Below are 12,552 nucleotides of genomic sequence, written 5' to 3'. Positions count from 1 at the left end.
ACCGCCAACCCCCCTCCATTTCCTCTGTCACATTACAATGTGTATATTGGGTCGGGGAATCCATTGCTCTGGCAGCACATACACCAGACGTTGATCAGATCCTGGCACGACATCGTCCATTGCTACTCACCTTCTAGACGCTCATCCACAATAGCCAAACTCTTTAGAAAAGCTTCTTCTGCCGGGAGCTGAGCCTCCAACTTCCCCACCTCACACATATAAAGGTAAGTGCGACCTATGGTGGCCAATGCTCTCTGCTGCTCAATGTCAGAGGAAACGGATTTGGCCAGGTCCAAGTGATGGCGCTGATGCTGTGAAGAAGAATCATTGTATCAGTCATAAAGCAGCGGCCGGGGGAAAAGGAGTCACGCAGGACACCCCCTCCCCCCCATAAAGAACACAATGGTGACATATTTATAGGAAGGGATCCACACACACACATTTCAATCATCCAATCTTCCTGTGTTGGGATCATTAAATTGGCGCTGCCCAGCATTTGTTGCCAGGGATAACTGGCAATCCTGGCTTCCTATGTACAGAAGTTACATCATCCTGGCTCAGCCAAACAATATGGCCGATCATCGGCCCCAGGAAAAGAAGATGGAAATGCCCTGCGATAGAACGGGCGATTATCACGAGTTTAGTTCCCCCAATGCGCCCTCTGCTGGCGTTGCACCTGAGGATGTCTGTGTCGGCACTGAACGTTCTCCTTGTTCAGCCAGAATCTGATTGCAATATGGGAGCTCAGAAATGAGCAAACCAAATGTAAGATGAATCAAAGATATCACCACACACAATCCAATCACAACCAATCTCCTACCTTGAGAGCGGTCTCATAATTTCCAAGCTCTGCAAAGCATTCTCCGATTTTCCGATTGGCTACAGCACAGCCAATGACATCGCTCAATCCCCGGCAGATCCCCAGCTCTTGACGATGCTCCTCGATGGCCTCCTGGAATCGCCCTGTTACAGACCAGACCCCAGGCGTCAGTGGGGCACATACAGGGCCATGGTTTACCCCTTTGCTCCCTACAAGCCTTCTCCATATAAACACTGAGCTGGGATTGGCTGCTCCTCTGCGATAGCTGAGAGGCTTGAAAGTGAACCTGTCATTTATACAAATATGAGGGCCACGTGTTCTAGGAGACGGCTGCATTTCACATCTCCACCCCCTAAAGGTCACAAAGGCACTCCTTGTCTCCGCCCGCCACAGGGCAATCCATTTCCACCCCCTACAGGTCACAAGGCACCCCATTGTCTCCGCCCCCACAGGTCACAAGGCACCCCCTGCCTCCGCCCCCTAGAAGTCACAAGGCACCCCATTGTCTCCACCCCCTACAGGTCACAAAGGCACTCCTTGTCTCCGCCCGCCACAGGGCACCACTTAGTCTCCGCCCCCTACAGGTCACAAGGCACCCCATTGTTTCTGCCCCCTACAGGTCACAAGGCACCCCATTGTTTCTGCCCCCTACAGGTCACAAGGCACCCCCTTGTCTCCGCCCCCTACAGGTCACAAGGCACCCCCTTGTCTCCGCCCCCTACAGGTCACAAGGCACCCCTTGTCTCCGCCCCCTACAGGTCACAAGGCACCCCTTGTCTCCGCCCCCTACAGGTCACAAGGCACCCCTTGCCCCTGCCCCCTTCACACTTACCACACTTGCTCAGTAGCTCCCCCAGTTGGTTGCACAGTGCGGCCTCTTCTCTCAGTTGGCGGTTCTTCTGAGCTCTGCATTTCGCCTTTTGAAGTTCTAGAAAACAAAAATGATTTATTGGGCATGATCTGACAAGGAGCCACGCCTCCCCCTCTTCCTGCTATACCGGGGCCCTCTGGTAACTCACGGCGAATCTCCCGATCGCTCATCGTCCTCCCGCGCTGACTTGTATCTAGCCCCGCCTCCTCTCTATCTCTCGCTCTTGCTGATTGGCTGTCTCTAATACATCTCTGATTCGTTTTCTCGACTATCAATACAGTGTAAAAAAAGTAGGAGGAGCCGAGTCTGCGCATTTCTATCACAAAACTTTCCAAACTGCTGATTGGTGGGGAAAGAGAAGGTGGGCCATTCACTTGTTATGGTATGTGTGCGGGATAGCCCGTGATCGGAGGTCACATGACACAGTATGCGTAGGTACCAGATACGTCCGGAATGGGGCAACTTACGGGTCTACCCCTCCCAGCGCTGGGGGAAGGTATTCTATCATCGCTTCCAGTACTATAGGGCAAATATGACGAATGTCCCCGCCCACCGTCGTGTATACTGTGCGACAGTGACGTCACCAGTAGGCTGCGACGGTCCCGCGTGTGACAGGTGAGGATAAATATACGGATTTACCGTATTTTTCGCCGTATAAGACGCTCCGGAATATAGGACACACCCATTTTTAAAGGAGGAAAATCTAGAAAAAAATTCTGAAAGATTATTCCCCTTCTGATCACTCTGTGCCGTTCTTACCTTTTTTTTCCACTGTACGGCAGTTAGGGCAGGGATCAGCAGGGGGCGCTGTGCCGGCTTCTTTCACTGCAGCCAGAGAGGAGAGGAGACACACGCGGTATCGGGTGAGTTTATTATTTTAATTATTTTATAACACATTTGTTGTATAAGATGCACCAACTTTTCCCCCCCAGTTTTGGGGAAGAAAAAGTGCGTCTTATACGGCAAAAAATACGGTATAAATTCCCAGAAACTTCTGAAGGCGTAATGCTGATACAAGCGTTTCGGCTTTATTGTAAACAATGAAGACTTTTATTATTTGTAAACCGGATTTATATAGCGCCAACATATTACGTGGCGCTGTACATTAGGTAGTAAATGACAGTGAGACAGGAGGAGGAGGGGACCCTGCCCCCAAGAGCTTACAATCTATCTATTTACAAGTGTTTATTAGCATGAAGCCCCCCACTAATGAGGGGAACTCCAGATGTCTGCTGCCCCCCTCCCCTGGGGGGTAAATATCTCAAACCCAGAAAGGGTTAAATATGAAGACCCCCAGGGGGAAAACCAGGACAAATCTCCACCCTTACTGCTGATTGGCTGGGAAAAGGGAAAGCCTGATGGTGATTTGAACATAATCGGGGTTTTCTCAGCCAATCAATAGAGGGGTCATATGGCGACATGGAGTTTCTGGTGACTTAATGTCCTTATTTGTCCTCTGATGCCTGAGGGTGCCACGCTGCCAGGAGTCCCCCGGCAATGCTCATCAAAACCTGGAAACACAAATCACATATAAACATTCTCATTGGTCGGATATATTTCCCTCCTCTCTGTACTACTCCATGGACTATGGGGTGCCTTCCTCTGTGTACTACTCCATGGACTATGTTGGTGCCATCCTCTCTCCTCTCTGTACTACTCCATGGACTATGTTGGTGCCATCCTCTCTGTACTACTGCCTCCTTCTTCATGTGTCCTTGCTGTACTGCGCTGTGGCCCTTATTGCTGCCATTTTCCTATATCTATACTTTGGTATGCCCTGTGTATTTATTCCGTACTACCCTATGGATTATGTTGGCATCATATTCCCCTTCTGTGTACTGTCAGTCCCAGTCCCCTTTCTGTGTCCCTTGTTAACGCCATTCCCCCTCCCTTCTGGTGCGCTGTGGCCGTGGTTGGTGCTATTCTCACACATGTGTTTTGTGTCTCACAGGTGAATGGATCTTAGCTCCGAGCTCCTGGAATTCCTTGGTCCCAATACTCGGGCAGATGTGAAGATCAGGGCGGTGGAATGTGTGCTGAGTGTAAGTGGGACACCCCAGGGGAGGCGGAGTCTGTGCGATCTACCTGGATTGGTGGAGGCCATCTTTCGGCTCACATCGGATTCCCTGGTTATTCGAGATTCATACCATATCCTGGTAAACCTGGCATCTGATCCCGATGCTCACCGCTCCCTACTGGATGTTCCCGACTTCCTTTCCTCACTGATTGGTCGTCTCTTTGATTGTCGATACGAGTACGCAGATTCAGTTTGCTCCGCTCTTTGTAATCTGAGCCGGGAGGAGGAAACATGCCGTGCCGTCCTGGCTGCCTTGTCAACTTCCGGACTTGGACAGATTGTGGATATGATCTGTGGCCCACAGCACAACCCCACCCATACACTAGACTACCTAGGGCCCCTTCTGTGCAACCTGACTCAGTTGGCTGAGGGCCGGAGTTTCCTACTGGACAGGAGCAGGTGAGACATCATCACTGATTGGTTACCATCAGAGACTGGGCATGGAGTATGAATGTCTTGGCATGGGCTGGTGCACCCCTCGCATACACTGCTGGAGTCCTCCAGAGACCAGTCAGGCAGTATGGAGGTCTGGGTATGGGTGGTGCAACCTTCACATACACTGCTGGAGACCTCCAGAGACCAGTCAGGCAGCATGGAGGTCTGGGTATGGGTGGTGCAACCTTCACATACACTGTGGGGGCCTCCAGAGACGGGGCATGCAGTATGGAGGTGTGGGCATGGCTGTTGCACCCCTCACATACACTGCTGGAGTCCTCTGGGTCTGGACACTGTTGGAAATGATGATATGGCCATAATTGACCCCAGAGAACCCCATAGCTGATGACTGTATCCTTGTCTCCTAGGTGTGTCCTCCAACGCCTTCTCCCGTACACTCACACCCCGGGCTCAGTAATTTGCAGAGGAGGAATTGTGGGAACTTTGAGGAATTGCTGCTTCAATCACAGTGAGTGACACAGTGGGAATTTATTCTTCCTGAATTCTGTTACCAAAGGTTTGAGAAAATCAGTTTGGACCTTTACCTGCACAGTTGCAATAATTTAATGGCCGCTGTATGAGGCCCTGGGTCCTTTGCAGAGAGGATTTTCTTTCCCATTGGTTGCTGGGCGCTCATTTAATGAAGTTTTACACAAAGTATAACATTTTTTTTTCATCCATGTGACCATATTCACAGGATAGTTGGCGGTAAGTATCTTGATCCTAGAATTGAAGCTCTGTAAATCATTTGCGGTTTTATCCTCTTTAGCAGGTGCACCCAGACCTAACAATAGATGGGTGGTGACCATAGATTATAGGAGGGATGGGTGGTGAGGACAACACGGGGACAACACTATGGCTGGAAGGGACAGTTGTCATGTCTGATGTTTGGTGGGTAGGATGCTCAGGTTACCTCATGTTGCAGATTTGAGTTGGTAACTTTCACCCTCTGATATTTTAGGGGATCACAGCTGGCTGCTGGGGGAGGACGTTGATTTGTTGCCATTCCTCTTGTTGCCATTGGCAGGTGGAGAAGAGTACACGGATGAGGAGATGGAGAGTAAGACAACAATGGAGAGGGGTAACCATGGATGTTGGGTGGGGGGGCATTGGAGATGTGATATTGAATATGTTTATATGTTCTATCTCCTTCAGCATCATTATAATGGATTTTGTTGATTTTTCTCTAATTTTGATATTGGTAGAATTACAACATAAATAGCCCATTGGCTCTGTGGGGGGGGGGGCTTGTCTGTTACTGACCCCCCACCTTTCCTTCCTTAGGACTTCCTTTGGATCTTCAGTATCTTCCAGAAGATAAGCAGAGAGAGCCGGACCCTGATATACGCCGGATGTTGATTGAGTGCCTTCAGCTGGTGAGGGAAATGCAGGGGTTTCATGTGCATGGGGCGGTTTCTTCTGTTCTCCCCAAATGAACATTTTCTATTAACCGCAGAAATGTGTTTTAAGCTTGGCGGGGCAACACACAAATTTTGTGTTCTCAGAGGAATCCAGTAAGGCCTATAGCAGGGGTGTCTCAAATACACAGTGGGCCAAAATTAAAAACTTGGACAGTCGGGGGCAAAACTTAAAACTGAAATAGCACCGCTACTACAATTCCCTGCTTCTATAAAACAGTCCAGTGCAGGGCCACGCATAAGTAGAGAGGCCGTTGGTCTATAGACACGAGTGATGTCGGGAATTGTAGTAGCAGCGGGCCAGCTGCAGTTCATATTTAGGATTCCTTTGGGGGCCAAAAAAAATTGCGGGCCAGATTAGGCAGCCCTGGCCTATAGTTTTGTTAGCTATGTTATGCTCCAACTGTTCACTGTCCCTGTATTGTGACCCAGCTTCTCCCACCCACCCAAAAACAGTCAGATGGTTACTGCACCTGGCTCGGAAGGACTGGGGAGATAACTGAAGTGTTCGCAGCCAATGTTTGCATCCGTTACATTTTTGGGTTTCATATGATTCTGGGCTTTGGAGCACTGGAGTCCCAAGTCATCACAAGGACACTATTTGCATGGAGTTTGTATGTTCTTCCCATGTTTGCGACATTCCAGTTTCCATCCAGAACCTCAAAACATGCAGTTAGGTTAACTAGTTGTGCACTGCGTGACATATAACCATAAGGGACATTAGCTTGTGCCTCTTGATGGACAGTTTGTGATATGACTATAGACTTTGTACAGCGCTGTGTAATATGTTGGCGCTAAATAAATACATGATTTTGACAGGCCTGCATTAATGCATCCCCAACCTCATGCACTTTTGTTTTTGTTCTGGAAGAATAGGAACCCAGCAGTCATCCATGGTAAGCTGTTAGAATAGCAGAGAACTGTGGAAAGAGGAGTACATGGCACTGGTATTGAGGGGTTTTGGCATGCAAGGTGCATTGGGTTGTCATGTGACTGAATGGCACATTCCAGCAATACGTGTATTGCCTTGACAAATTAGTGAGGGTTGGCTCTATAGAGAACCCTAAATGGCAAGTACAGTTTGGTTTGATATTCAGGAAGCCGATATAAATCAATAAATCAGGTCACAGGCTGACTTCCAGTATGACCAGTTGTAGAAGTGGTGATTGGGAAATGTATGAAAGTGGTAGAATTATGGGTTATGGTAATTATAATGGACAAAATGTGGATGATAATAATGATCTGCTATGATTCCTCCTAGCTCTGTGCCACCCAGGAAGGGCGTGCTATCCTGAAACAAAGTGGAGCCTATCTGATTCTGAGGTCACTGCACTCCTGGGAGATGGAGCCTGCAGTGAAGAGAACCTGTGAGAAAGTTATACAGGTCAGTATAATGGCAGAACAAGAGATTATCAGCTATAAATCTGAACATTGATCTGCTTCTCTATAGGGGATATGTTCTGCAACCCCTGGCAGAGCCATTTCTGGGTACTCAGGTGACAAATGTACCCTTCTGGGTATTGAAGTGGCTGCTCTATGGTGCTAATGTGTGTACAGTGCCGTTTCTGGATTCCTGGATGACTGACACACGTCCTGTACTGGATCCCTGGTGGGAGAATCTTTTTGTGATGATGCCGGCAGGTATCTTACTAGTTGTGTCTGGTGTTACTAGATGCTTTTTTTTCTCTCCCTTACCCCTTCAGATTCTGATTGGTGATGAGCCTGAACCTGGATTGGAGAACCTCCTAGAAGTTAAGGTTCCCCCTGAGGTGGAGGAAAAACTGAAGCGCCTGGATGAAGAGGAGGAAAAAGAGTTAGAGGAAGAGACCCCTAAGTGACCTCCCCTGCCCCCTCCACAGACCAGAATATCACAAAACATAGAGAATATCTTTATCCCTATTATTGGGCCATAACTGGTTTTCAGTCCTCTTTTGGTGGCCTGAACATGCCAGGCTCGGTGTTGATAATGATATGCTCCCGGTGGTAAAATGTATCTGGCGGGATGGAGATTTTGAGGAGTTGGTGGTCCTAATCATTCCATTGGTAAGACAGAAGATCCTGTGCAAAGCTTCCCTTACACAATATATCCTTCAGTCCTTGTAAAGAGACCTATAAAACATGAGCTTCTAGCACAGGCTTGATAACTTGTACTAGGGGAAAGTGTCCAGGTGCGGCAGGTGTAGGCAATCACCCACACCCACCATGTCATGCCTCTAGGTAGGAGATGATGGATGACATTGAGCAGTGGGGTTCTCTTCAGGTAATGGGGAACACTGGGTCTTACTAAAATGTATTTATTAAAAAGAAAAAGAAACTTAATGGATGTTATTTTTAAAATATTAAAAAATGAATTGTGTTTTGATCTGGAGCTGTTAAAGCTCAGCCTTGTGTAGTTGTACCAGTCTGAGACAGTCTCAAACCAAATAGATGGATAGTGCAGGGAAGGGGGGTCTGCATAATACAGACCTGAATTTCCCTGGCTTGTACACCATATGGGGGGCCCTGGAATGCATAAAGTGTGTAAGGGAAAAGGGCCCGGGCCTTTCTGCCTCACCTAAACCTCTTCACACCTGACTCCCTTTTCTTGCTGAAACATAAAAAGAATATCCAACATTCACCCTCTTCCAGGTGTCAGTCAGATGCAGGATTCCTGCTAATGTATTCTCCTGTTCTATGCTCTCATGGCCCTATAGCAAGTCACAAACTGCCTATATCCTAATGGCTGTATAAACTTCTAGATCGGATGGACAGAAACACTTTTTTTTTATTTAATTATGGGAGTTCAGATTTAAAGACAAAGTTTTTTTTCCGGATGGAGGGGGAATTGTTAGAGATATCCCTCTCACTTCTTGTCCTGGTGAACTTGTCAAAAAAGATGACACTGAAACAGGAATTGAAGCACTTGCCCATCCAAAGCAAGGCAATTTTGTCCAAAGTGGAGCTTCCAGTGCCCCTGGAACCCTGATAAGTATGAAGAACAAGCAGATAATGTGGGGATCAACCCGCTAATATTAAGTGGAGACAGCAGTCTGAATAAATAATTGTGCTGTATTGTGGGTGGCATGAACAGTAAAAAAATACACAAATGATAGAAATTGGCGGCTCTGGGGCCACAATGTCCAGTAATTGCACGTTACTGCCTAAGGGCTGGTCCCAGGGTCGGGTTATGTACAAGGCACATATGTGGTCTGAACACAGAGGAGGGGGCCACAGGGCCCATGCCTGTAATACTCAGGCCACAGAAGCCAATCCCCTCCATCTCTCACAACTTGTTTGTCTGAGCAGAATTCTGCAAACTCTGCAGAGCAGATTTACTGATCGTCCCATAGGCCTGGGTGTAGCTCTGAAGTGACGCTTTGGGGTCACCAGCCGCCCCAACATTGGACGTCCCCTGGAACATTTTCCTGCTAAACTTCTGAGCCGATCTTGTGTCACGGGTCTGTGGGGCCGGTGTTCGCTGGTTCTGTGGAGCCAAAAACAGAGCCTGTTCAGCCACCACAAATGTACCACTTATCAAGTGTAACAGATCTGTCCCTGGACAACCTCTTGTATTGCATCTTACCATGTCTGTCCCAATTGCCAAACTCTGACCTTACGCACCCGTCACCCTCCTCCAATTACTAACCCTGTATATTGGTCACAGTCCTCCAATCACTGATGTCACCCACTGCCCATCCTCCAATCACCAACCTCATTTTCCACCATAAATCAGCCTTTGACCTCACACTGCCTGCCCTTCTCCAGTCACTAACCTTGCATACGGCTTGTCCTCCAATCACCAAACTCACACACTGCTCACCCTAATAGCCAACCCCTGATTTCAGACTCTGCTTATCCTCCAGCAATCACTGACCTCAACTGGAGGGAGCTATCTACATGACTTTTATGTAAATTAAATCAAGAAAATCCTGAGAGAGACACATTCTCATTCTGCAAATGCTACAGGCTGGTATGTTGGTCTTCTTGCTTCAGTACTGCCAACCTCTTGGCTACAACAAGGATGGAAAACTGGGGATTTGTGACTTTCCCAATATATTTACTTGTTCACTGGGTCAGTAGCCAGAGAATCAGCAACTTAGGATTGGTTGCAAGCTGTCTCTCAGGAATGATTTGCAGAAAGTACTTTTCTACAAACTGGTTTCAAGGCTAGGGCTGAATGTGCTGAAGCCAAAGACGGACATGACAGGCAGGTGAAAGTATTTTCACGAGTCAAGCGAAATAATCTACTTCTTACCATATTTCTACTCACCAGCCTGGCGCTAACTGCAGCCACACTTACTGCTGCAGGGGATGTGGTCTCCTTCCGGATGAGAGGATTGTTGGGCGCGGCTGCCCGGGCCTGCTGGGTAAGCGAGAAAGAGCGTGTTCGGGTGACCGGGGCCGTCTTCCCTCGTGGCTCCATCTTTCTTGTCACCTTGAAAACAAAGATTTTCTCTATGTGACCAATACCAGCCACTCACTCATCTCCTCAGAGATAATGTGATCACTCCCTTGTTCCAGAATCCCACAAATTCCGGTGTACTTACGCCTTGTGTCCCGGGGTGGGAGGTGGCCGTTTGTTCTTGGTTTGGTTGCCCTTTCTTTGTCCTCCAATTAACCGATCCCACTGGGCAGAAAAAAAGTGCATTAAAAAAACCAAAACCACAATCTAGACTGCTATAGAGGAAGAACATAAATATATATTCTCCTGATTTAGGATTCTATACAGGAGTGTGGATACTTAATATATACATACCTGGGATCACACTATGCGTTATGGGGTTATACACAGGAGACTTAGGTTTGGGACCTGAATGACCGGCACTGGGCCCCTGCGTACAACTCTCAGTGTGCAGAGATTTAAGGTCAGGGCTGCTAGTGTGGTTGGAGTTCCCCTGGATAGCAGTAATGTTTGACTTGGGAGGCTCTGCCTCTTTCTTCTCTTCTGTTGGTACAGAATTGGACTCCTGACAAGGTTTAAGGGAACTATTTTCCTTAAGAGTTTCCCGCTTCTGTCTGCGAGTGTTATTTTTCCTCTCCAGGATCATCTGTAAGAGAAATGAGGGCATCTGTCAGACCTAAACATTCATGACAGCTTTTATGGATAAGGGTAAAAAAAGAAAGACTTTTGAAAGGCTAACGAATGGTACTGCTCCTACCTCTATTAAGAATACGACAGAGGGAAAACGAACTACAGCATTACTAGGTACCCAGCTATGAACCATAAATATTGGTGAATCCTGAGCTGACCCTAAGTTACAGTAGGATTATTTAACTTGCCAATCAATGAATTGCCTGCAGCTCAAACAGCCACCTGAAGTACCCTACACACAAAGCTGGCATCAGGTGAGGCTGAAAAGATCATCTGATAGATCATATGGTGAACATGTTAACAGAAGACCAGGTGGATGACTTGCAAATCTGAGAAATAGGTAATTGATGCCAGAAATGTGGCAGAAATTCTGGAGACCATAAGCTTGGATATTAGTCTGCCTGAGATGGTGAAACCAAAGGCCAAAGCAACCATACAGGATCCATCTATAAATACATGGCTGCCAACTCACTCTCATTGCAGAAGTGATGGCAAGAAAACTACTGTGAGGATCACAGTGGAGAGAAAAAGCTCAAATAGTTTCTAGTGCAGAAAGAAGTCAACTATGATCACAATTTATAGGGAATTGAATGAGGACATTTTGAGATCTAAGATAGGGGCAATGGAACAGTAAGCAGATTGCAGCAAAAAAAACAAAAAACAAACTCTTTAGGCCTGAGGAGCAAGCTATAAGCAGAAAAAGTGTGGAGTATGCGGGAGAAGTGATGTATCACTACAGAACAAAACTTCTGAAAAGGCTCATGAAGGGCCACCCCTGATAGAGTCAGAGTCAACAAATGCCCAGCTATTAGCAGAGGTTATGATTCCAGACACACAGGACCTTGAAGTAATTAGCAGAGTGTGAGCTGGAAGCAGCCGGTACGGTGGGACTTTCACTTAAACCAGATATGTGGCATAACTAAAGTTCTGAGGCAAACCTTAGCTGCTCACAAATCTAGAAAGCTGATTAATAGTAGGACCATTGCAAATAACAAGGAGCAGAGTCTACACCCAGCAGTGTCAGCGCTCAGTCGCTTAGAACTAAAACCCTTCCAATCAACAACCAACAATGGGATGAGCAATGATAAAAGATGAGTTACCTTTTGGGCTTGGCTGGTCCAATTACTAAGTGCTAATAGACAGGACAATAGCAATGCTGATGATTCTAGACCTGGACAACACTCCATAGCTAGTGTCTGAAAAGCACCCTATGTGGCACCCAGTGATAGTTACTACAACCTCCGGCTGAGCAGGGGAGCAAATACAAAATGCATATAAATCAGAGCTGAGTTAGTGTTTTTATTAGGTACACCATCGAAAAATGGAGCCATGCTGGATCTGGAAGGGGTTATCCTGAGCTGACCTAAAGAGTTCAAACCTCCTGTGGCAACATAACCGGAAGGCAAAGTACTTCCGTTAATGGACTAAAAAACCCTTTATTTAGTACAAAACTCCAGACATGAGAAAACGTTCCATAAAAAAATACTACTAAATAATACAGAGCCCAGTAAACAACTCCAGCAAAACCAAAGCCCCAATACACAGACCACAGCACAATCCAAAGACCAACACAAGAGGAAGCTACACTGGACATGTGACATTACAGAGATGAGATTTCACTGAATTATGTGATGGTAGAGAGATGGGACTGCACTGAATACGTAATGGTAGAGAGATGGGACTGCACCGAATATGTCATGGTAGAGAGATGAAATTTCAGCAAATGTGCGATGGTAGATTGAACTTTACCAAATATGTGATGGTAGAGAGATGGAACTTCACCAAATATGTGATGGTAGAGAGATGGAACTTTACCAAATATGTGATGGTCGAGAGATGGAACTTCACCAAATATGTGAT

At 47.0% G+C, this 12,552-nt stretch overlaps 3 protein-coding genes across 8 annotated transcripts in view; 1 reads left to right on the top strand and 2 right to left on the bottom strand.

The window, feature by feature from the left end:
• The window catches only part of TONSL (tonsoku like, DNA repair protein), a 14,396-nt gene extending 12,110 nt beyond the window's left edge, over positions 1-2,286 (bottom strand). The window contains exons 1-4 of the mRNA XM_072413180.1: positions 1,840-2,286; positions 1,653-1,748; positions 821-963; positions 131-311 (exon numbers count right to left, since the gene is read on the bottom strand). Coding sequence (XP_072269281.1) covers positions 131-311; positions 821-963; positions 1,653-1,748; positions 1,840-2,005 — 586 coding nt within the window. The 5' untranslated portion in view covers positions 2,006-2,286. The remainder of the gene's footprint in view (positions 1-130; positions 312-820; positions 964-1,652; positions 1,749-1,839) is intronic.
• On the top strand, positions 2,014-7,984 carry HGH1 (HGH1 homolog). 6 transcript variants are annotated; one of them, XM_072410500.1, is made up of 7 exons: positions 2,014-2,073; positions 3,643-4,167; positions 4,572-4,672; positions 5,165-5,284; positions 5,488-5,579; positions 6,883-7,005; positions 7,325-7,984. In XM_072410500.1, the coding sequence occupies exons 2-7, from the start codon at positions 3,647-3,649 to the stop codon at positions 7,457-7,459; spliced, it is 1,092 nt and encodes a 363-aa protein (XP_072266601.1). In that variant the 5' UTR covers positions 2,014-2,073; positions 3,643-3,646; the 3' UTR covers positions 7,460-7,984. The 6 variants fall into 6 exon arrangements, with proteins under 6 accessions (XP_072266601.1, XP_072266603.1, XP_072266599.1 ...); XM_072410502.1 differs by lacking the exon at positions 2,014-2,073 and adding an exon at positions 2,104-2,122; XM_072410498.1 differs by lacking the exon at positions 2,014-2,073 and adding an exon at positions 2,148-2,306.
• A 665-nt stretch (positions 7,985-8,649) lies between these two features.
• The window catches only part of MAPK15 (mitogen-activated protein kinase 15), a 22,276-nt gene continuing 18,373 nt past the window's right edge, over positions 8,650-12,552 (bottom strand). The window contains exons 11-14 of the mRNA XM_072413179.1: positions 10,357-10,648; positions 10,148-10,227; positions 9,856-10,035; positions 8,650-9,084 (exon numbers count right to left, since the gene is read on the bottom strand). Coding sequence (XP_072269280.1) covers positions 8,884-9,084; positions 9,856-10,035; positions 10,148-10,227; positions 10,357-10,648 — 753 coding nt within the window. The 3' untranslated portion in view covers positions 8,650-8,883. The remainder of the gene's footprint in view (positions 9,085-9,855; positions 10,036-10,147; positions 10,228-10,356; positions 10,649-12,552) is intronic.

Source organism: Pyxicephalus adspersus, chromosome 5 (assembly GCF_032062135.1).
Source record: "Pyxicephalus adspersus chromosome 5, UCB_Pads_2.0, whole genome shotgun sequence".
Taxonomy (NCBI): domain Eukaryota; kingdom Metazoa; phylum Chordata; class Amphibia; order Anura; family Pyxicephalidae; genus Pyxicephalus; species Pyxicephalus adspersus.
This window is presented reverse-complemented; position numbering and strand designations above follow the sequence as displayed.